This window comes from Lineus longissimus, chromosome 3, assembly GCF_910592395.1.
Source record: "Lineus longissimus chromosome 3, tnLinLong1.2, whole genome shotgun sequence".
NCBI classification, from domain to species: domain Eukaryota; kingdom Metazoa; phylum Nemertea; class Pilidiophora; order Heteronemertea; family Lineidae; genus Lineus; species Lineus longissimus.
In genome coordinates, this window is record NC_088310.1 from 25,964,885 (window position 1) to 25,986,381 (window position 21,497).

A 21,497-nucleotide genomic window follows, 5' to 3' on the forward strand; every position below is an offset into this window, starting at 1 on the left:
TGTTTTGCACTGCCATATTGGCCGTCACACGTGGTCACGACGTAAAGGAAATGCATTGGCAGGTGGACAGCTTATGTTAAGAAGCTTCTTGATTCCTCTGGATTGAGCTACTTCTGGCTAGATCAAGTAAATATTAATGCTGACAACTGGAAAATAGCTCGTTTTAGAATTGAACACACTGTCCCTTTTAACAACTTTTTTAACATGAGTTATTGCTCAATTGGCTTCCCATAAAATGTGACATCAGCTCATTCTTGTGTATTTCGCAACCTCATGCTTGATGTCATGCGCAGTACATTTTCTGACCTCCATTGCTGTTTACATCGATTTGGTCAACAAGGTTTTCACGTGCTAAATTACCTGGGTTCAATCTGAATAATCAATGACAGATAGTGCTGAATCAGACAATAAACATCCTGGTCACAACTATATGCAGTTAGATGATGACATAAACCCATTGTTATCGTTGAATTTAGTCTTAAAATCGTGTTGACAAATGGCGTGAAGCCCTGGCCTGTACATGTGATGTGTATGTGACGTTTGATTTCCTGTACTACATGTACTAGTAGTTGTAGTGCCACTGTGGATGTATGGTGGTATGTACATGCAGCATGTGCATTTGGAAAGGAGAGAGTTACTCCTACTGATACTGTATTGAGTGGTTTAATCTTTCTGATACCTGTTGAACTCCTTCACATTTTGTGCTAAAGACACTTTCTCTACAAACAAAACAATGGGTAACACGGCAGGAGGGGCAAAACGGAGGCTTTCGGGAGAGGATCCATCGCCAAGCAAAGAAGGATCATTTGATTTTCTCCCATCGAGTCCTGATCCCACAGGAACAAGCCGGAAGGGACTTATCTATCAACCATCGTTGGATGATGGTAATAATGTGGAATTTTCGCAGCTGAGGGTGCGTATTTTTCCCTTGGGTGATCACTGATGGCGTGATGCCATACCAAGAACTAATCATTGCACAAATTGATGATTGCATCATCTTGCACTTGTGAAATAGATTCCATAGGCATAGACGTTGGAGTTTTGTCTTTGGTGTACACATTTGACATGAGGAAACCTCTCCTGCATTTTTGGGAGTGGTCGATATCAATATCATGGTCTGAGTGAAATTTTGTAATGATACATATGTTTAATGAAATTCAAGGAGACACTAAAGAAATGAGAGCAATATAAAAACTTCCTGAACATCTATAATCAATTAAACTATAGTTGCACTTCTTAGTGTTCACATTCATGTTGTGTATTCCCATTTTCAGGCTCGATGTCAAGATTCGCAGTACGAGCCAATTTTGTTGCAGAAGGGTCATACTCCTGAAAAGCCATCCAAACTGCCGACTGTATTTAAGTGGACCGGTGGTGGGAAAGAGGTCTCTTTAAGCGGCACATTCAGTGGATGGAAGACAAAAATACCCATGGTTAAAAGGTTTGTGGAATCAAGTTGTTGATCTCCTTTCCTGACACCCCAAGAGATCAGATTTTTGTAACTCAAACACTTGGTAGTGAAAGGGTTAATGCTGATGTTGACACTGGCACAGTTAAACGTTGCTCACCTGCAAAAAAATAAGTTAGGTGAAACGGTAGGTGGAGATCATTTCTATTCTTGCGATATCTGACATGTATTCTTCTTTTTTCAGCCATGGAAACTTTTATACCATTGTCGATTTACCTCAGGGAGAGCACCAGTACAAGTTCTATGTAGATGGCGAGTGGGTGCATGATACAAATGAGGTAAATTTATTATTTGCATACAGTTGGTCTAACAGCAATTTTAAGATTGTTGTTTGTGGGGTGCTTAAGTCGAGTGAGAAATAGTCCTGGTTTCCTGTAGATCAGGTGATGTTTGCATCTGGGTTTTTTTGGTGATTTGGTAGCCAAATTCAAACATCAAACTCATAAACTCTGATGCAATAACCATGACATTTCGGATGCGGATGTGGAGTCTACTGCCAAATGAAAGTGGGAAAATCTGTGAACTTTTGGGTTTATAAAATTCATGATGCTTTTCTGCAATCTTCCTGACTTGTCATTGTTTTCTAGGAAGGTATGTTAACAGATTCAAGATTTTCATACTCTGTTTTTTTAGTTGCTTTTCTGTTATGATTCAGTTCTTGTTTTCCCCTTTTCCTTGTTGGGTCAGTCAAAAGGGATTTGATGATTTGTTCCTGCTGTCTCAACATCTTCCTCTCAGTCAGCTGGCCCAGGGTTCACTCATTTTCTGTTCAGTTTATTTCAGTTACTCTGTCATTAAACTTCATTTTGGTTTTAACTTCGTCACTTTTGGCTAAGTGGTATTTGTTTTAGGGAATTAACACTGTACTGGCAGGTCTCTGTACTAAAATCAAGACTGGAAGGGTCGAGCAGAAATTTGAAAACCAAAACTGGGGGAGGAATTACATGTACAGCTCCATCCTATGGTCTCGATTTTAGTGCTAACACCCAACAGTGCAGTGTCGATTTCAGTTCTGTCAGCACTAAAAACTAGCAAGTTGTCCTCACAAAACATACTAAAAACTCTCTTCGGTGATGGCTTTGAAAGGCCAGGAGTTAGACATCTCTACACATTGAACAAAAACTTACTTGCGTCGATGTGACCTACTTTTCAGGTATACGTAGGTCAAGGTCATAAAAGCCTATATTAGCTGTACATTAATCCCAAGTAACCTGAAAACTGTATGATCGACGAATCTGTGTCACTGAGTAATTTTAAAAAGCTTGACATCAAGTTTGATTCGGTGAGCATAATGGCTCCTGGCCGTTTCATTTCAGTTAACTGTACCTTGTGGTGTCAGGCCCAGGGAGGAGGTACGTAAAGTGGCCAGTGCAGCTATCTGCTTATCTGTTTCAATTCTATATTTCCATCCTACTTCACTGTTGCACTCCGCCCTTTGTGCGTTTTTTATGTGTTCAGTTTTCAATAATTTCATGGCAGACTCCAGTGCAGTGTGCAGACAATGTCATGTCTAACCTTGATCAATGCTTGGTCTAAAAGAAATTTCGACATCCTCCAGATGTTAATGGCGTTAAATTTCAACATCCTGCAAAAGATAATTGGGGCAGAGTAACGATGTAGGACAGGTTGGTGAGAACAGATGAATCTGTTTCCAAACACAAAGTTTTCAGACACCTTCTTGTTATTAAGTGTTCATTCCGAAAATTATCAATGCTTATGAGACCACTAACTGCGAAGAACCATACTTTTAGTCATTTACTTTAAAACAGATGTCAGGAGATCCAGAAATGGAAGTAAGGAGTCTGGTTTTCAAAGATTTTGACTGACAAACTTAAAATATAATTATAACATTGAACATATGATTATGCACTAGCGTATGTAGTGAAACTGAAAAACTCTTCTTTACAACCTGCCTTTCATTGTGTAGCAAGCCTGGTCACTGCCTGTTGCCTGAACTGCCAGTTCATATTAAAATCATCCCAGGCATTTTAGCTATAGCCTGTTTTTAATGCCCATTTCTAGCCATCATTGTAATCCGCTTTCAGTTAGGAAACGGGTGAAGTCTTAATTTGGCCTCCAATGAGTGGTGACAAAATGCCAACTTGTTCAAGATTGAAAATAGAATATTTTGAAGTTGGGTTCTCTTGGCACATGTTAAATGTACCGTGTCGTCAATCCTGCACGCATGCCCTGACCATCTGCCTTCACTGTTTCCTCTGTCTGTCCTGTTTTGTTCTTTAGTTGGTTTATTGTTTAAGTTTTTTTCTTCACAATCACATTTCCAGATTAATCTTTTTCTTAAAATTTCTTTTTAATTTTGCATTAGTTTTGACCTGCAGCTGTTGAGTTACTGTATGTTGCTGCAGTTTCCACTATATAGTAAAGTAAAGATGAGGATGAACCTAAAACGAATTGCAGCTGAAAGTTAAAAAAAAAATGCTTATATAGACCCCTACATGTAGTGACATCATGTCCAAAATCTAAAACCCTCTACAGGGTTAAGCATAACTGATTAGTGTACTACTAAATTCTAAACAATCCAATTTAGGCTCTGTAATGTATTGCCAACAGATAGAAACATGGTATCAAATTATGCATGAGCATATTTACCTGTTAAAAAAGATAACTGCATGGTACTAACATCAATAGTTGTGGGAGCAAATTCATCACATACATTTTTGTGCAGTAGGCTGTCAAAAGCTAAAATGGAGGAAAATTCCTTCTTCTGACCATCCAACAGAAATACAAGAAGTGTCTGGCTTGTGCCTTCTCTGAACTCCTTGAGGTGTTTTCTTGGAAGTCCGCTCTGTGGTCTCGGTTCGTTGGTTCCAGGCATCTCATCCTTCGTATTGTTGTCATGTATGGTGGCTTGGTCCCACCTTTATGATCATCTTCTGGGAACAGCCAAATCTGCACAAAAATAAGGAGGAATTGTCATAAACAAATCAGTGGTTTGGTGGCATTGGTGAAGTTCTTTGCGTGTTGGGTGACAGTGTTGTATTTATCTGCATGTTGGACTGAATTCTGGGTTCAGTTCTGTATCTTCTAGAGCTGAATGAACAAGACCAGCTTAATATTGCTTTTTGAAAATGCTCCTAACAGTATAGGGCATGTAATTTTACAATATCCTTTGTATTGCAATGTACAAAGTGTAAATATATGCATAAATTGCTTGATTGTATCAGTTGCCTTTGTTTGGACAGAAAGGTGCATATGTTTTGCTACATATCACATTTAATTCAGTTGAATCTCTCATATTTTCATGAAAATTTTAAAAAAGTCGGTTAGAATTTCAATTTGATTGTTGAGCATGTTGAACATATGTGCAAGCAAGATTTGACACTAGTGGTGGATTTCTGTAAAGAAAGGCGTCGAGGTGTTAGCTGGTCTTTGCAGGAGTTCACATTCAAAGATCCTATCATCAGTCAGCTGGTGCTCTCAGGAGTTTACACTTAAAAAGAGTCTCGTTGTGACTTAATGTAAGAGTTTATGGACCTCATTATCGAAGTTATCTGGTCTTCCTACAAGCTAGCTTAAAATGTAATGAAGAATGTTTCTCTGTATCTTTCAGGCACTCGTTTCGAATGACCTAGGAACACAGAACAATTACATATCGGTGAAATCCTCTGACTTCGAAGTATTTGAGGCACTTGCTCAGGACAGCATAGGTAGCGTCAGTTCTTCCAAATGTAAGTAGAAAAGTATGAATTTATCATCTTCAAGCATCTCTCTGCCTTAAGGGTGTAAGATCATCAGAGTCCTTTGCTAAAAATTTCCATCTCGTTGCTCTCCGCACCCAAAAAAGTTTCAAAAATTACAGAAAATTTGTTGTCCATACCAGCAAGAATGCAATGGATATGGCAAACAGAGGTGCCGTTTGCACGTCCTGAGATAATCCTCTGTAATAACTATTTCAGTGTCAGGTTCTCCCCCCGGGGATTATGGACAGGAGGTCCCTGTGAGAAGAGTGGACAAACACACTGGTGGACCGCCTCTCCTACCTCCCCATTTACTGCAGGTCATACTGAATAAAGATGTTCCTATTCATGTAAGTATCACCCCGTTATTTGTCAAAGAGATTTTCGGCCAGACACTGCTGTTGTGGTAAGGTTTCCGATGCAGGAAATTTCTGTGCTCCCTGCTGACATTTTTATTTAAGATTGTTGTTCCAATTGTGGGGCGCATTGATATTTACGGATGATCCCTGATAGAAAAATAGGATGATCGTTGTCTAACAGTTAAACATACCCTATAGGACAGAAAATAAACTGATTATGTACATTTGAACTGGATTGGAATGTTCTGAATACAGATTTATCAGACAAATCCATGTGATACCCTTTTTGCTCACTTTGTACATTGTCTCTGTTTCAGTGTGAACCTACGTTATTGCCAGAACCCAACCATGTTATGTTGAACCATTTATATGCTCTGTCAATAAAAGTAAGTAGCTACGATATATTCAAATGGACACATTTGTGGAATTAAAACTACTTCAAAGAGTAAGGAGATCAAAACTGCCCTGCTTTTCATAACTGTAGTCACTGTGAGCATTTTTAAATGACTAAGAAACTTCCAAGAAGATCTTAGTTTGCATATGACTGTTCTATTCACCCATTTATGTTTGTTGTATAAAATCGTGTTTCCCACATGCCCAGATGACTATGTAAGATTTCAAATTCTTACCTATTTTCTGTTTTCTTGCAGGATGGTGTCATGGTGCTTAGTGCTACGCACAGATACAAAAAGAAATATGTGACGACGTTACTCTATAAACCAATCTAGTGGTGCCATGTACAGATTATTGGTTGAACTAAGCTATCAAGGACATGTCAACACGAAATTTCCATTCTCTGTTTGTTTTGCACTTTAGTGTTACCTGTGGATCGAGACGGTTAACCAAAACTGAAATTGTAACAAGTCATGCGACGCAGTGTCATCATTCTACTCTATGGTTTAAACTGATACTCAAGCTGAAGAATTTCAGACTATGAATTCTTCTTATCTGCAACCAATGGAGATATTTAGTTCTGTGTTTTGACAGATGTTTCCTACTTGCGTACTAGAGAATGCATGATGACTAGTTCTTCATGATCCGTTGGATTTGATCCTTGATACAGTGTGCAACTATGATGCATTATCTAAACTTAAAGCTGCCAATTCAAATGATGGAGTGTCCCTTCGGTTGCTCTGGTTGTAAACCTTGATTTGAGAGATGTCCTTGATAGTCCTATTCGTAGATAAGACCTGTAGCTTATTATTGTGCTGTTTAAAACAATGTTGTGTAGTTTGATGTGTATGTAGATGTATTGGATTCGCAAGAAGACTCCAAGTGTGATTTGTACATAGATGCCTGAGCTTGTGTGAATATCTAGGTTTAGCATTTATCCCATGTGCTTCGCACCAGTTGCGACATGTGACATAACTTGCTATACATCACCCACAGCAAAAGGGTTCATAAATGGTCTTCGTTCTACCATTTGTAAAGATTATACAGTAGAACCTCTCAGATAAGAATTCACTCAGAATGCTGTCCTCAGAGAGGTATTCTGATAATAGAGGTCAGTCCGAGTGAAACTGACAAGTTTTGAACCGAAAACAATGTCCTTGTTGGAGGGGGTGTCCTGCGAACAGACGTGTCCATAAGAGAGGTCCCACTGTATATGGATATACAGAGTACAGACACTTCAACTCCTTCACACTTGTATAGGTTTCATGTGTAATGTATCATTATTGGGGGAGTCTTTCGGCAATGATGAAAATGTAGATTATGACTGTATATATAGTGGTGTTTATATAGATGTGCTATGTTCTGTTGCCACAAATTGGCAAGTTGATTATAAGTTCCTGGTTGTATATCACTTCACAATTGGATTATTCTCTTACATCAATTAGGTTTTTTGTGCCGCTTGTTTCACCCTGTTAAGTATATATGAAGTAGATTCGGAGCCATTTCTCTTGGTCAATTTGTCTGTTTCCTGATGAGTGCCTCTTGCAGTGAAATGGTCGTTGAGGTGAGGAAACAGGGTCTCAAAGCTCTGTTGATTTTGATGTCAGAATCACCAAAAGGCTGACCCCGTGTTTTCCAAGTACTCGAGCTCCACCACTTGGGGTGCTGATCTGGAAAAAGAAAAATTGAGATGTAATTACACGATATTCCAATACAACCACATGGTAAAAACCTGATAGAGCAGAAGCTTGTTTTATCTTGTACAAAGTGCTTGCCCCATTTCTTCAAAAATATACATAATAAAAACAAATAAAACAAATATCTAGTCTTTGTCATAACCAGCGTCTTCAAAAGAACTGAGGCCCCCACCCACAGTGATACCATGTCCACTGCCCTGTTAGCTAAGAGTGGATGTGACATTGTCCTCTTTCCTGCTCAGAAGAAGTAGTTGTGACATTTATGGTTAAGATGAGCTTTGACAGCTAAACCATATCCATTGCCCTCTTGTCTTGGGTTGGATGTGGCATTGTCTTCTGATCTCTGTCTCGAACAGCTGCTTCAAAAAAAACAGTTGTGACATTCAGTACCATAAAAAGACTTTGACAGAGACACCATGTCCACAGCCCTGTTGGCTAAGAATGGTTGTGGCATTGTCCTCAAACTTGAGCAACTGCTTCCAAATAACTGGTTACAACATTCATGACCAGGACAAGCTATGCATGACAAGTACACCATGTCCGTTGCCCTGTCAGCTTGGAATGGATGTGGCATTGTCCTCTCTGTCTCGACCAGTATATTAGTGACAGTAAGAGACTTGAAATGATCTCCCACAGTGTATACCATTTCCACTGCCTTTTCGGCTAAGAGTGATTGTGGCACTGTCCTCTGTCTCGAAGAGCTGCTTCAAAAGAACTGGATGTATCATTCAGTAACTTAGATAGGCTTTGACAGAGATTCCATGTTCACTGCCTTTTCGGCTAAGAGTGATTGTGGCACTGTCATCTCTGTCTCGAAGAGCTGCTTCAAAAGAACTGGATGTATCATTCAGTAACTTAGATAGGCTTTGACAGAGATTCCATGTTCACTGCCTTTTCGGCTGAGAGTGATTGTGGCACTGTCATCTCTGTCTCGAAGAGCTGCTTCAAAAGAACTGGATGTATCATTCAGTAACTTAGATAGGCTTTGACAGAGATTCCATGTTCACTGCCTTTTCGGCTAAGATTGATTGTGGCACTGTCCTCTCTGTCTCGAAGAGCTGCTTCAAAAGAACTGGATGTATCATTCAGTAACTTAGATAGGCTTTGACAGAGATTCCATGTTCACTACCTTTTCGGCTAAGATTGATTGTGGCACTGTCATCTCTGTCTCGAAGAGCTGCTTCAGAAGAACTGGATGTATCATTCAGTAACTTAGATAGGCTTTGACAGAGATTCCATCTCCACTGCCTTTTCGGCTGAGAGTGATTGTGGCACTGTCCTCTCTGTCTCGAAGAGCTGCTTCAAAAGAACTGGATGTATCATTCAGTAACTTAGATAGGCTTTGACAGAGATTCCATGTTCACTACCTTTTCGGCTAAGATTGATTGTGGCACTGTCATCTCTGTCTCGAAGAGCTGCTTCAGAAGAACTGGATGTATCATTCAGTAACTTAGATAGGCTTTGACAGAGATTCCATCTCCACTGCCTTTTCGGCTGAGAGTGATTGTGGCACTGTCCTCTCTGTCTCGAAGAGCTGCTTCAAAAGAACTGGGTGTATCATTCAGTAACTTAGATAGGCTTTGACAGAGATTCCATCTCCACTGCCTTTTCGGCTGAGAGTGATTGTGGCACTGTCCTCTCTGTCTCGAAGAGCTGCTTCAGAAGAACTGGATGTATCATTCAGTAACTTAGATAGGCTTTGACAGAGATTCCATGTTCACCACCTTTTCGGCTGAGAGTGATTGTGGCCCTGTCCTCTCTGTCTCGAAGAGCTGCTTCAAAAGAACTGGATGTATCATTCAGTAACTTAGATAGGCTTTGACAGAGATTCCATGTTCACCACCTTTTCGGCTGAGAGTGATTGTGGCACTGTCCTCTCTGTCTCGAAGAGCTGCTTCAGAAGAACTGGATGTATCATTCAGTAACTTAGATAGGCTTTGACAGAGATTCCATGTTCACCACCTTTTCGGCTGAGAGTGATTGTGGCCCTGTCCTCTCTGTCTCGAAGAGCTGCTTCAAAAGAACTGGATGTATCATTCAGTAACTTAGATAGGCTTTGACAGAGATTCCATGTTCACCACCTTTTCGGCTGAGAGTGATTGTGGCTCTGTCCTCTCTGTCTCGAAGAGCTGCTTCAAAAGAACTGGATGTATCATTCAGTAACTTAGATAGGCTTTGACAGAGATCCCATGTTCACTGCCTTTTCGGCTAAGAGTGATTGTGGCACTGTCCTCTCTGTCTCGAAGAGCTACTTCAAAAGAACTGGATGTATCATTCAGTAACTTAGATAGGCTTTTACAGAGATTCCATGTTCACTGCCTTTTCGGCTGAGAGTGATTGTGGCACTGTCATCTCTGTCTCGAAGAGCTGCTTCAAAAGAACTGGATGTATCATTCAGTAACTTAGATAGGCTTTGACAGAGATCCCATGTTCACTGCCTTTTCGGCTGAGATTGATTGTGGCACTGTCATCTCTGTCTCGAAGAGCTGCTTCAAAAGAACTGGATGTAACATTCAGTAACTTAGATAGGCTTTGACAGAGATTCCATCTCCACTGCCTTTTCGGTTAAGAGTGATTGTGGCACTGTCCTCTCTGTCTCGAAGAGCTGCTTCAAAAGAACTGGATGTATCATTCAGTAACTTAGATAGGCTTTGACGGAGATTCCATGTCCACTGCCTTTTCGGCTGAGAGTGATTGTGGCACCGTCCTCTCTGCCTCGAAGAGCTGCTTCAAAAGAACTGGATGTATCATTCAGTAACTTAGATAGGCTTGACAGAGATTCCATGTTCACTGCCTTTTCGGCTAAGAGTGATTGTGGCACTGTCCTCTCTGCCTCGAAGAGCTGCTTCAAAAGAACTGGATGTATCATCCAGTAACTTAGATAGGCTTTGACAGAGATTCCATGTTCACTGCCTTTTCGGCTGAGAGTGATTGTGGCACTGTCCTCTCTGTCTCGAAGACCTGCTTCAGAAGAACTGGATGTATCATTCAGTAACTTGGATAGGCTTTGACAGAGATTCCATGTTCACTGCCTTTTCGGCTAAGAGTGATTGTGGCACTGTCCTCTCTGCCTCGAAGAGCTGCTTCAAAAGAACTGGATGCAACATTTAGTAACTTAGATAGGCTTTGACAGAGATTCCATGTTCACTGCCTTTTCGGCCGAGAGTGATTGTGGCACTGTCCTCTCTGTCTCGAAGAGCTGCTTCAAAAGAACTGGATGTATCATTCAGTAACTTAGATAGGCTTTGACAGAGATTCCATGTTCACTGCCTTTTCGGCTAAGAGTGATTGTGGCACTGTCCTCTCTGTCTCGAAGAGCTGCTTCAAAAGAACTGGATGTATCATTCAGTAACTTAGATAGGCTTTGACAGAGATTCCATGTTCACTGCCTTTTCGGCTAAGAGTGATTGTGGCACTGTCCTCTCTGTCTCGAAGAGCTGCTTCAAAAGAACTGGATGTATCATTCAGTAACTTAGATAGGCTTTGACAGAGATTCCATGTTCACCGCCTTTTCGGCTAAGAGTGATTGTGGCACTGTCCTCTCTGTCTCGAAGAGCTGCTTCAAAAGAACTGGATGTATCATTCAGTAACTTAGATAGGCTTTGACAGAGATTCCATGTTCACCGCCTTTTCGGCTAAGAGTGATTGTGGCACTGTCCTCTCTGTCTCGAAGAGCTGCTTCAAAAGAACTGGATGTATCATTCAGTAACTTAGATAGGCTTTGACAGAGATCCCATGTTCACTGCCTTTTCTGCTAAGAGTGATTGTGGCACTGTCATCTCTGTCTCGAAGAGCTGCTTCAAAAGAACTGGATGTATTCAGTAACTTAGATAGGCTTTGACAGAGATCCCATGTCCACTGCCCTTTCGGCTTGGAATGGATGTGACATTGCCTGCTCTGTAATACTATGTCCATCGTCTTGTTTGCTTGAACATTTTTGCTGTCTTGGCCAGTGGCTTCAAAAGAACTGGTTTAGGGCAGTCAGAACTGTTCGCATGGAATGAGTGTGAACACTGACCGTGTTCTCTTGAGATGTTTAGTTGCCATGTTAATGACAGTGCTTCAGTCCTACCAGCTATTGACTCCACACATTATGGTTTACTCATCTGTCGCAACCAGTGACGTAATTGGAACTGATGGTGTCATTCAGAAACAAGGTGGGCTGCCACAATGATACCATGACCATTCCCCTGTTTGCTTGGACTGGACATGGCATTGTCTATTCTAACTGTAAGTTGTGACAATAAAGAATTGGGATATGCTCAGACAGCTATAACTTGTGTATCTCTGTCGGAATAGAATGGATGTAGTGTTTGTCCTCTGTCTTAACCAGCGGCTTCAATGGAACTGGTTGTGACATCCAGAAACTAAGTAAGGCTCTGACAGGAATAGCTATAGTATACCAACCATGTCTACTGCCCTGTTGGCTTGGCATTGATGTGTCATTATCTTCTGTGTCCCAGCCAGCAGCTTCAAAATAACGTAGTAACTAGAATAAGCTATAAATCTTTGGTATCGAGCTCCTTCATTGGTCTGCTTTGAGATGGATTATCAGATGTGGATCTGCTCGTGCTACGCTTGGCTCTGGGTGTAACAGCATTTGTTATCTCGCCAGGTCTGGTTGTGTGTTGCCTTTAGATGGTTCATTCCCCTGTATGTCACCGGCAACGCTCTGGTCTGAAATGCGTGTTGCATGTGTCCTGTCTGTTTTAACCAGCGAGGCCAGGTACTCGGATAAGCTCAGATGCAGAGATGTCCAGCACGGATAAGAGACTGTTGGAGTCACAACTATGGGTCTTAGCTTGGATTGGTTGTGACACTGTCCTCACTGTCTCAACCAGTGGCTTTAGAATGACTAGTTTTGGCTGGCAGGAAAGAGAATAAGCTGCGACAATGATGCCCAGGGTGGATGTTACATTGCTAGATTCCCAAACATTGGTCCTAGCCAGGAATATATGTAGCACTGTCCTGTTCTATGTCTCAACCAGTAAAATGGGATATAGGCTCATACACCATTTGTCCCCAGCAGCTGATAAACTGGCTGTGAAAATCAGTAACTAAGATAGGCGCAGACAGCATTGCCCTGTTGCTTGGAATGGATATGGCATTGTCCTCTCTGTCTCAACAAAGGACATAAGAAGAATTTATTGCAACATTCAGAAAATGGGATTGGCTCAGGCAGTGATACTGTGTCCACTGTATTGTTGGCATGTAATGGATGTAGCATTGTCCTACACGTCTCAATCAGAGACATAAGAGAAATGGTTGTGGCAGTCAGGAACTAGGATTCGCTCCGGCAGTGATACGATGTCCATTGCCCTGTTGGCTTGTCAAGGATATGACACTGTCCTCCGTGTCTCAACCAGGGACACAAAAGAAGTGGTTGTGACAGTCGGGAACCAGGATAAGCTCAGATATTAAGAATTTGCACACAATTTCCTTCCGAATTGTGACAATGAGGTGAACATAACAGGAAGTCAATAAAAGATCATTTAATTCCAGTCGTATAGAAAAAAGGATGACATTTTCTGATAGCTGTAATTGCACATAAAGACAATAGACATTTCTGATTGGCAGTAATCTGTTATGGCAAGAAAAACGAAAAAGACTTATAGTGTGATACGTGATAGTACATGCGCTAGTCTGAGGGCAAAGGGAGCTTTCAAAGATCGAAACGACCTCTTTGTTGTCTAACTGATTTTCTATGCAACGTTGACAATATTGGAATGTTCAGAATCATTTCCTCACAGTGAATGAATAGCCCACCATGTGTCTTGCAAACAAGTCCCAGGAATTCGCCTTCATCAACTTGATTCAGGTTTCTCATTTCGATAAAGTTTTTTAAGTTCTCCAATGAGTCCAGTCAGATATGGATTTCCTCCTAGGCCCTCAATTATTGATGTTGCCCTGGAACAAAATAAGGACTTGATTTATAGTGTCAAATAATATATACATTGGCACTGAATTCCTAAGTCCTCCTTAAGAGATAAATTAAACAAAAATTTGGGCTGGTTATGCATGTACATACAGTAAGACCCTAGGTTTTATTGCAAAGTTTGCTAGTCTGCTAGTCTGGTTGCCATTGTCTGGCATTATGAATTTTCAGAGGTACTCTGTTCTTAGCCTCCCCTCTGCTTGAAAACAAGGACTTACTTTTCCTCCAGTTCAATGAGTACTTGTTTGGTGTAATCAAAGGCTCCCAACTTGTGGAGGTATTCCACACAGTATTTCTTCACATCATTGTCAGTTGTTCGCTGCCGTAGTATACTCATGATCTGATTAGAGCTCTTCTCTGATCTGATACCATATATGATTGGAAAGGAGAATTTTCCCTCTGTAAAGTCCTCACAATAGCTCTTGTTGGCTTGATACTGCAAAACACATGAATGAGAATGGAGACTTTTGATGAAACCGCATAGATGGTGCAGGGAATCGAATACATTATTAGGTAAGTTACGAAGTTTGTAAAACCAGTTCCCTTGGCTTGAGGAGAGAACAGCTCTTACAAGCCTCGTCAACATCGAACTCTGAAACGCCTTCCTTACCCTACTCAGCATGGTTCAAATATTTCTGGGTCATTCCTGAAACCTTTCAATGGGACTCAGATGAGCTACTTAGACACCCTTGAAAGACTCACCTCTTTAGAGTGAAGGTTAGCGTAATCGTCCCTGATCTGGAAGTAGAGGCCAAGCGTATCTAAGAGTGGTTTGAAGTTACTCTTATTTTTACTGAACAGTTGCATTAGTCGCACAGCAAGACCAAACAGGCCACCCGTTTCTGAAAGAAATGTCATTAAAATGAAGGTTAATTTCATACCAAATTCTCGCTAAAGTAATTGGAAGTAACCGTGATAAGGAGTTAAAACAGAAGTTTAGCAATGCAGCAACCAACTGACAGCTGGACATAATGGAAGGGAAACTGACTATAGAGACAGATGAAACATAAACTAAAACAATACTGTCAACCAGCTTGATGAGTACCTACTTTTGATCACCATATCCTTATATTCCTCTTCAGTAGGACAGGTGTAGGAGTCCCTCCAGTAGATGTCCATCCCCTGGCCACGGTGGAGTTCCAATAGCTGCTCTGAAATCATACAAGGATGACAGAATTAGGAGGTGATAGGAGATCGATGACATCTTCTTCAGCATTCAGAACTATATCATTCTGTATTTGTGACCCGCTCTACCAAAACTAGGCGCTTGTCGCATCTGAACATGACAGGTTGATACGGACTTGTTGTTCATTTCCCTATTGTAGACCTTTTGTGAAATCTATTACAAACTGATTTGGTCATATTTCACAAAAGGTCTACAATAGGGAAATGAACAACAAGTCCGTATCAACCTGTCAAGTTCAGATGCGACAAGCGCCTAGTTTTGGTAGAGCGGGTCACATTTATGCTTTTAATGATTAGAGATTATTGTGAAAAAAGAAGGCAACAGCTCACCTACCTGTAAATACCTTGGTACACTCAGGATGCTGCAGTGATATCACTTTCTCGAGACCCAGAAAATACACATAATTAGCACTGTTGATCGTATGAGCCACACCATAGATATTATGGGCCACTGGAATGCCTCGCCTCAGCTTGGAATTGTCTTCTATATCGTCTATTCTGAAATCGAAAATGTCAATAAAAGAAAAGATAAATGATGTAATCTCTTATCTTATCACTACATCTGGTACATCAAAAACAACTTATTGTGAATCTACAATATTCCCCAAGAAGAAACAAATCAACCAGTCGATCAACCAGACGGCTGGGTACCAGCAATGGAAAGACAGCTTTCACCATATTGACAGAAAGGTGAATTTCCTACGGGGCACAGTAATTACATCCTCCCCTGAATAGAAGAGGGCTCCATTCAACTGCCAGTGAAGATGAAGCCGTGGGGAATCGGCCAAGACATGCAGCAAGCGAAGTTTGCTGGGAACAAAGATATTATATGGTTTAATATGAATATTTGAACACACAACCCTCCCAGCCAGGGTCATAAGAACTGGCGGGTCATACTTACAGAAGACTTGCATTATGCAGCATCTGGGTGACTTCACTGACCACTTTTATCTTGTCCTCTGCTATATCCAACCAGTGGTTAAAAGCCTGGAAAAGTGAACTTTCAGTAGTGAATCATAAGGACATAAAAAGAGTTAAAATCCCTATAAATTATAGTTTATAACCACTCATTCATCTGAAGATTATTTTAAAGTCATTACAAATGTCTTTAAATCTCTTTTTCTGGGGGCAATCAGTCAATTAACAATTCCTGCATGAGGTATTTTTACAGCCTGCTGAGACTCGAGGTCAACATTTATAGTGAACGAATGCAAGTAAGTTATACCGGCAACAAATAGCTATACATACCAAAGTTAGCTTGGTCCTGATATGCTTCCCTGGAACTTGTAGAATGTAGGTATAAGGTGCCATCAAGATCTGTAAAAAAAACAACTTTGATTTGACAGAACAATCATAATCCTCAATGAAATAAAATGAGGAGCGAAATGTTGAGACTTATGAGAGCTGGGTCCAACTCCAAATCAACCCATATACGAGTACGATTTCTACTCATTTCTGCCAAGCAAGCAGAAAACTTACCTCTTCCTGGCTGAGGTTCTCTGAGTGAGTATGTGTGGGACTACCATCTGCCATGATGAGGCTGGTGTACTGTTGGCTCCGACTTCTCGACTTCTATTAGTATTTATATGCAGAATTAGGATTTTTTAGGAAATGATAGAGCTGAAAGAGAAGAAGTAGAACAAGTGACTTCAAATTCAACTGAAAGGACGTGTGCAGAGACCAGGCTATCAGCTGACTGGTTTCCAGGGATAGAAAATGGTCCTCTTACTTGATCATGGGCCCTTGGGGCCTTGTCCTCAGATCGGACAGATTCTGTTCTCATCGAAGGCTCCAGAATTTTTTGCATATTCTTGGCTCAAATGTCTCCTACTTAGTATCTAGATCTAGATCTTCAACTTCCATTCAATTTCCATACGACCTCTAATGCCCCTGGCCCATCCACAACTACCTGATTGTTACGGACACTTTCTTCCATAGACAAATTCTCCTGTTACACCAGCCCTTTTTCTTGAAAAGTCAGCACTTTACGCAACGGGTAGACCAAAAAGTTAAATTTGCAATTAATCTTTTTGTTGTACCTCAACGATATGCTAAATTTCGAGAAGAATTAACGACATATTCATTACTAATTGGCACAAATAGAGAGATGACCTAATTTCATTTTGACTCTGCATTTATCATCTTGTTGTTGTCGTTGGGATTTTATAACTCCGGCAAGAGTGGAATGAAAACACCGATGAAACGACACAAAAAAAGCGTCCGCAATTTATTTCTCGACGAAATCTGGATGAATAACGCCACAAAATGTGGATTTTTGGCTACGGGAGCCTAATATGGAAGGTCGATTTTCCATTTAAAAGAAAGTTGACCGGATATATTAAAGGTTTCGCCCGACGGTTTTGGCAAGGAAGTGAAGATCATCGAGGAATACCCGGAAAGGTTAAATGATGTGATTGATGTGCATTATTTGTTGACAACATTCAACAACTTCGGCTTTACCCATGACCCATGCACGGTGATGCGTGTCCACCCAGTGCTGTGCATTCATCCATACATTTGCATCGTTGCACTTTCATTTAGGCCTATTCATACGTTTACAATGAAAGTTAGTTTTTATAATAATAATATTTTATTGCGCTTTGTATACAACGATACTATGGCGAAATACAGAATACAAAATACAGCACAAAATACAGGATACATTACAGGAAAGAAAATACAGTAGAGTATACAGGAAAGAGCAAGTGTTATGTCAGAAGTAAACTACTTCTTAAATCCCATATAGATTTCAAGTATTTTCCTGTTTTAATTATAACGGATTGTGTCTCAGAATTCAGAATTTTACAGAGTATCTCGACTAAATCTGTTAATCCCTTTAAATCAGTTGCTTGCTCAGACAATAGGGCAGGCAAGGAGGTGACGTTGTGGAACGTAAATTACAATCCCTGTCATCATTCATCTTCATGATGATCCTGTCCAAGGACAAATTAGGCCTAAGCATAAAAGTCAACGAATTCGAATAGACGAATTCGATGAAGTTTGTTTTGGCGCTGACCAATCATGCTTTTCACCTGGAACCAAGGATTGCTGTGTCTCTACTCGGCATTGTCCAAAGTCGGTCTGGGCCTTCTGACGTGTTCTGAGTGCGCGGGTTTGATTTGTTTTGGCATTCTTCGAAAGGCCTATGATTCTGAGATAGAGGGTGTCCAACTGTCCTGCTTACACTAAAGGTCGTCAGGTGTGTCTGATGAGGTTCCACTGTATCAATTCTGTGTGTTCCTTTTTTTCAGCCAGGACGTGTTGTCACATTAGTTTCAAGCAATGACCCAGAGGTATGTATATGGGCGAGTACTATACTTGTGTTTCATGCTAACTTCTGACAGTCTGAGCACCACAGCAGACCAGAAGAAGGTTGTAATGTTGGGGAAGAAGGCATTGAGAAGAGGCCCCCAGGTGGATTGGAAAGGGAAGTCTCCAGGATTGGGGAGCCAGGCCCGGCCCATCCCCAGGAGAATTGGGGAGGAAACCCCCCTGGAGGATTAATGGGGGAGAAAGGCCTCCTGGAGGATTGGTGAGGAAAGCCCCCAGGATGACTGAGGAATACGATGAGGCCCCTTGCAGGGATGAAGAATGCTTCCAACTTCATGGGTTATTGAGTTCCGATGACAAAGTATTTTTGACACTAAAATTGCAATAAAATGCGAAAATTGATGGCTGAATGAACATGGATTGAATAAAAATAGATTAAAATGAATGTTTAAATGAACAAGATAATAAAAATGTACACAGTTATTAATTGGAATTGGCCTGGTCCAGAAGTCATATTTGCATTTGTGCCAGCTGTTCTCTGATGAAACAATTACTATTTGCAATCAATACAGTTTGTGATGTTGTCTGTTGTTTTTATTTACATAGATGATGAACTGCTACCAGCAAAAATTAATACATTTTACACTTTTGTCTATGCATAGTACATGTGGTAGGGCGATTCCATGAAACAGGGCAAATGATTAGAGAATACATGCAGTCCTCCTGAATTTACGATATTTTCAAGTAAATATGACCAACATTAGAGTAGGGTGGGCCTACCTTGACATAATTACTCAATTCAAATAGAAACCTTATCTACATAGTACATGTATTCCATTGCTTCTTCAGGAGTGTGTGTGGGGTGTGGCTTATGAGTTACCAGAAGATGAACACCAGGATGTGATTAATCATTTGGATCACAGGGAAAAAGATGGCTACAAGAAGACAGTGGTCACGTTCCACCCTAAAGAAACTAATTTCGAGCCGTTCCAACTCCATCTTTATCTGGGAAGTGAAGAAAACCCATTCTTTCTTGGACCAGCTGATCCAAAAGATATCGCTCACCAGATATTTTCTGCTGAGGGCCCAAGTGGACATAACAAAGAGTATCTGTTTAACTTGGCTGATTCTCTGAGAAAACTTGTGCCTGAAGCTAGAGATGATCATCTTTTTGAACTCGATCAAGAAGTCAGGAAACTTTGTACAACTGATGGACAGAGGTCATAATGTTGATCGAGTTCTACAAACTGCTCATACTATATAAAAGTGTAGTTGTAAGAGATTTTTCCCAGACTAAATGAATTCTCGGTCTGACTTAGACACTAACTTTATTTATTAAAAAACGGCTCAAGTTTTAGGTGAATCCGTTATATTGTGGAAGCGAATACCATTCCATTCCATTTCAATGCAGTGTACTACACAAGTACATTGTGGTACATGGTATAAAAAAACAGTAGTTGTAGTCATAGTGAGATATTTCCTTGTCTGAATGAAATCCTAGCCTGAATTAGTCACTTCATTATTACTTTATTTACTTATGTTAATATATTGTTTTAGTGTTCAGTGTGGCTATTCTTATGTACCATGATGGCTATTGCATGTGCGTTATGGATATTCTGGACCTGGCATTTCCTTTACTGTGTACTGAACCAGCTCAATAACAATAAACTGCATCATGTACATTTATACAAAATGTGTCTGGCCATGGTGGCAATTTTACTACTCAGACAGTCCAAAAAAAATGCAATACATGTATTTATATGTCTTAGAGAAATCATTATTACAGTTTCTTTTGAAAAGCTAGATGAAATTGGCATTGGTACAGTCATGTAAGTGAGCTGAGCGCAAAATGAAAACATAATTTTTTAAATCATTCTTCAACTGAAAATGGCAGAGTTACATATTCATAACTGTGCGTATGTGACTGACTCGCACATAAAATTCGCCTACAAGAAATAGTTTACAGCCACGTAAGAATAGCCACAGTGATAGGTTGTTAACTTTATCTGTGAGTGTGAGCTGTTTTTGCTATCAATAGTCAGTATTCTGTGGTATTGAGAGTAGAAAGTAATCTGTTTTGATGTTGTTGGGATCTCAACACGCATGAATGTGGTTAGCATCTCTTATATATTACGCTTTAATCCCATTTATCAAAACTGCTCTTTTATTATGTTTTAAACCCCATTTATACAAAATGTCATTTAAAATTTAAAGATATAGTAGTTTCAATGGTTGCCCAGGAGAACCAACTAGTTGACTTTATACTGAGAGTGATGTTCATGTTGATTCAAGCAGGTCTTCCAGCTGGTCTAACCTGGGAAGGACCTAGCAGGATGTGTGCATCTAAACTTTCTTGCCTCATTCTCATCTAGGTAAAAAGCTGAGTCTCCTGGGGGCTATTTAAACATGTAAAAGAATCAACTGTGTGATTTGTTATTATTTTAAAATTCTAAACCAGAAGTGGCAATGCAGACTTCTAGGGTAACTGTTACTGATACTGTTTTGTTGGTGTTGGATATCTTTGCATGTGACCACCATAAATATTTTATTTGTCTATTATCATTTCATATATACTTTTGGTGCCAGAAATCGGAATTCATCACTCATTATCCAGAATCCAAATGGTAAAAAGAATCAAAAGTCTTGGTGCCTTGGTTTTATTCGTGTGAAAGACTATGATATTTTCAGGTATATCATTACACAAATAGTCAGGTGGTGACCAACGGTTACCTCACACACTTAAGCTTTTTTCTGTCCTCAGGTACCAGAGAACACCATGCTCAAATGTGCACATATATCACAAAACCACTCATGTGTGGAGACCTGACCTGAGAGAAATATATTGCTGCAATTCTGTACTTTATTTATCATTAATTTATGATAAGAATTAAAAGTCATGCTTGGTGCCTTGGTTTGAATGGCTATATACCATTTCACGAACAGGGAGCGGTTCCTTGTGTTGGTGTGGTGGTGTTGCTTTATGTGTCAGGTGACTGAGTATATTCGTAAAGATGCTCTCTCTATGTGTATATATATATATATATATACTTCGGTGCCAAAACCAAAAGATTTCCCCGAAAGGTTCATTCAAACTTCTGTGATTTATGGATAATTTTACTGTCTCATGATATTTGTGTGTAGATTATTTGTATTTATTTGAATAAATTTAACATATAGTGACATATTATGTCTTGATTTGGTTTCTTAGGCGGGGAATAAAGTTCATTTCGAAATGCTCGTTACAAGATGATGCATTGGAGCAGTGGCAGTGTTTGACCATGAAGTTTTGTTGGCGCAGTCATCAATGATTATTTCTCTGAGCCAAAAATCTATTATCTAGGGCCTGGTCTTTGCATAGAACGCAGGTTATAATTAATTAAATCTGGACCAGACCCATCTTAAGCTTGATGCATCAATGTCTCAAAAGACTAGGTTGTGACAATGCTCTCTTTTCCATATGTTGTGTTTGTGGTCTACGGTCCGTCTGTCGAA

The 21,497-nt window shown here is 40.2% G+C and overlaps 3 protein-coding genes across 8 annotated transcripts; 2 read left to right on the plus strand and 1 right to left on the minus strand.

Annotated features, from left to right (window-relative positions):
* The first annotated feature begins 304 nt into the window (after positions 1–304).
* Positions 305–7,737, plus strand: LOC135484399 (5'-AMP-activated protein kinase subunit beta-2-like). 3 transcript variants are annotated; one of them, XM_064765810.1, is made up of 9 exons: positions 305–913; positions 1,275–1,441; positions 1,653–1,746; positions 2,785–2,820; positions 3,238–3,261; positions 5,040–5,157; positions 5,386–5,516; positions 5,843–5,911; positions 6,176–7,737. In XM_064765810.1, the coding sequence occupies exons 1-9, from the start codon at positions 734–736 to the stop codon at positions 6,251–6,253; spliced, it is 897 nt and encodes a 298-aa protein (XP_064621880.1). In that variant the 5' UTR covers positions 305–733; the 3' UTR covers positions 6,254–7,737. The 3 variants fall into 3 exon arrangements, with proteins under 3 accessions (XP_064621880.1, XP_064621881.1, XP_064621882.1); XM_064765811.1 differs by lacking the exon at positions 3,238–3,261; XM_064765812.1 differs by lacking the exons at positions 2,785–2,820; positions 3,238–3,261.
* A 5,355-nt stretch (positions 7,738–13,092) lies between these two features.
* LOC135484401 (geranylgeranyl pyrophosphate synthase-like) lies at positions 13,093–16,949 on the minus strand. Of its 4 annotated transcripts, none has more exons than XM_064765816.1 (9): positions 16,775–16,949; positions 16,215–16,355; positions 15,984–16,052; positions 15,637–15,722; positions 15,070–15,233; positions 14,600–14,701; positions 14,253–14,392; positions 13,769–13,986; positions 13,093–13,522 (listed from the first exon to the last, which is right to left on the minus strand). In XM_064765816.1, exons 2-9 carry the CDS (start codon positions 16,266–16,268, stop codon positions 13,420–13,422), a joined length of 936 nt encoding a protein of 311 aa, XP_064621886.1. In that variant the 5' UTR covers positions 16,269–16,355; positions 16,775–16,949; the 3' UTR covers positions 13,093–13,419. The 4 variants fall into 4 exon arrangements, with proteins under 4 accessions (XP_064621886.1, XP_064621884.1, XP_064621885.1 ...); XM_064765814.1 differs by having other exon boundaries at positions 16,645–16,949; XM_064765815.1 differs by having other exon boundaries at positions 16,642–16,949.
* On the plus strand, positions 16,939–21,187 carry LOC135484403 (putative glutathione-specific gamma-glutamylcyclotransferase 2). Its single transcript, XM_064765818.1, has 3 exons — positions 16,939–17,135; positions 17,987–18,028; positions 18,855–21,187. Exons 1-3 carry the CDS (start codon positions 17,001–17,003, stop codon positions 19,230–19,232), a joined length of 555 nt encoding a protein of 184 aa, XP_064621888.1. The 5' UTR covers positions 16,939–17,000; the 3' UTR covers positions 19,233–21,187.
* The last annotated feature ends 310 nt before the right edge of the window (positions 21,188–21,497 follow it).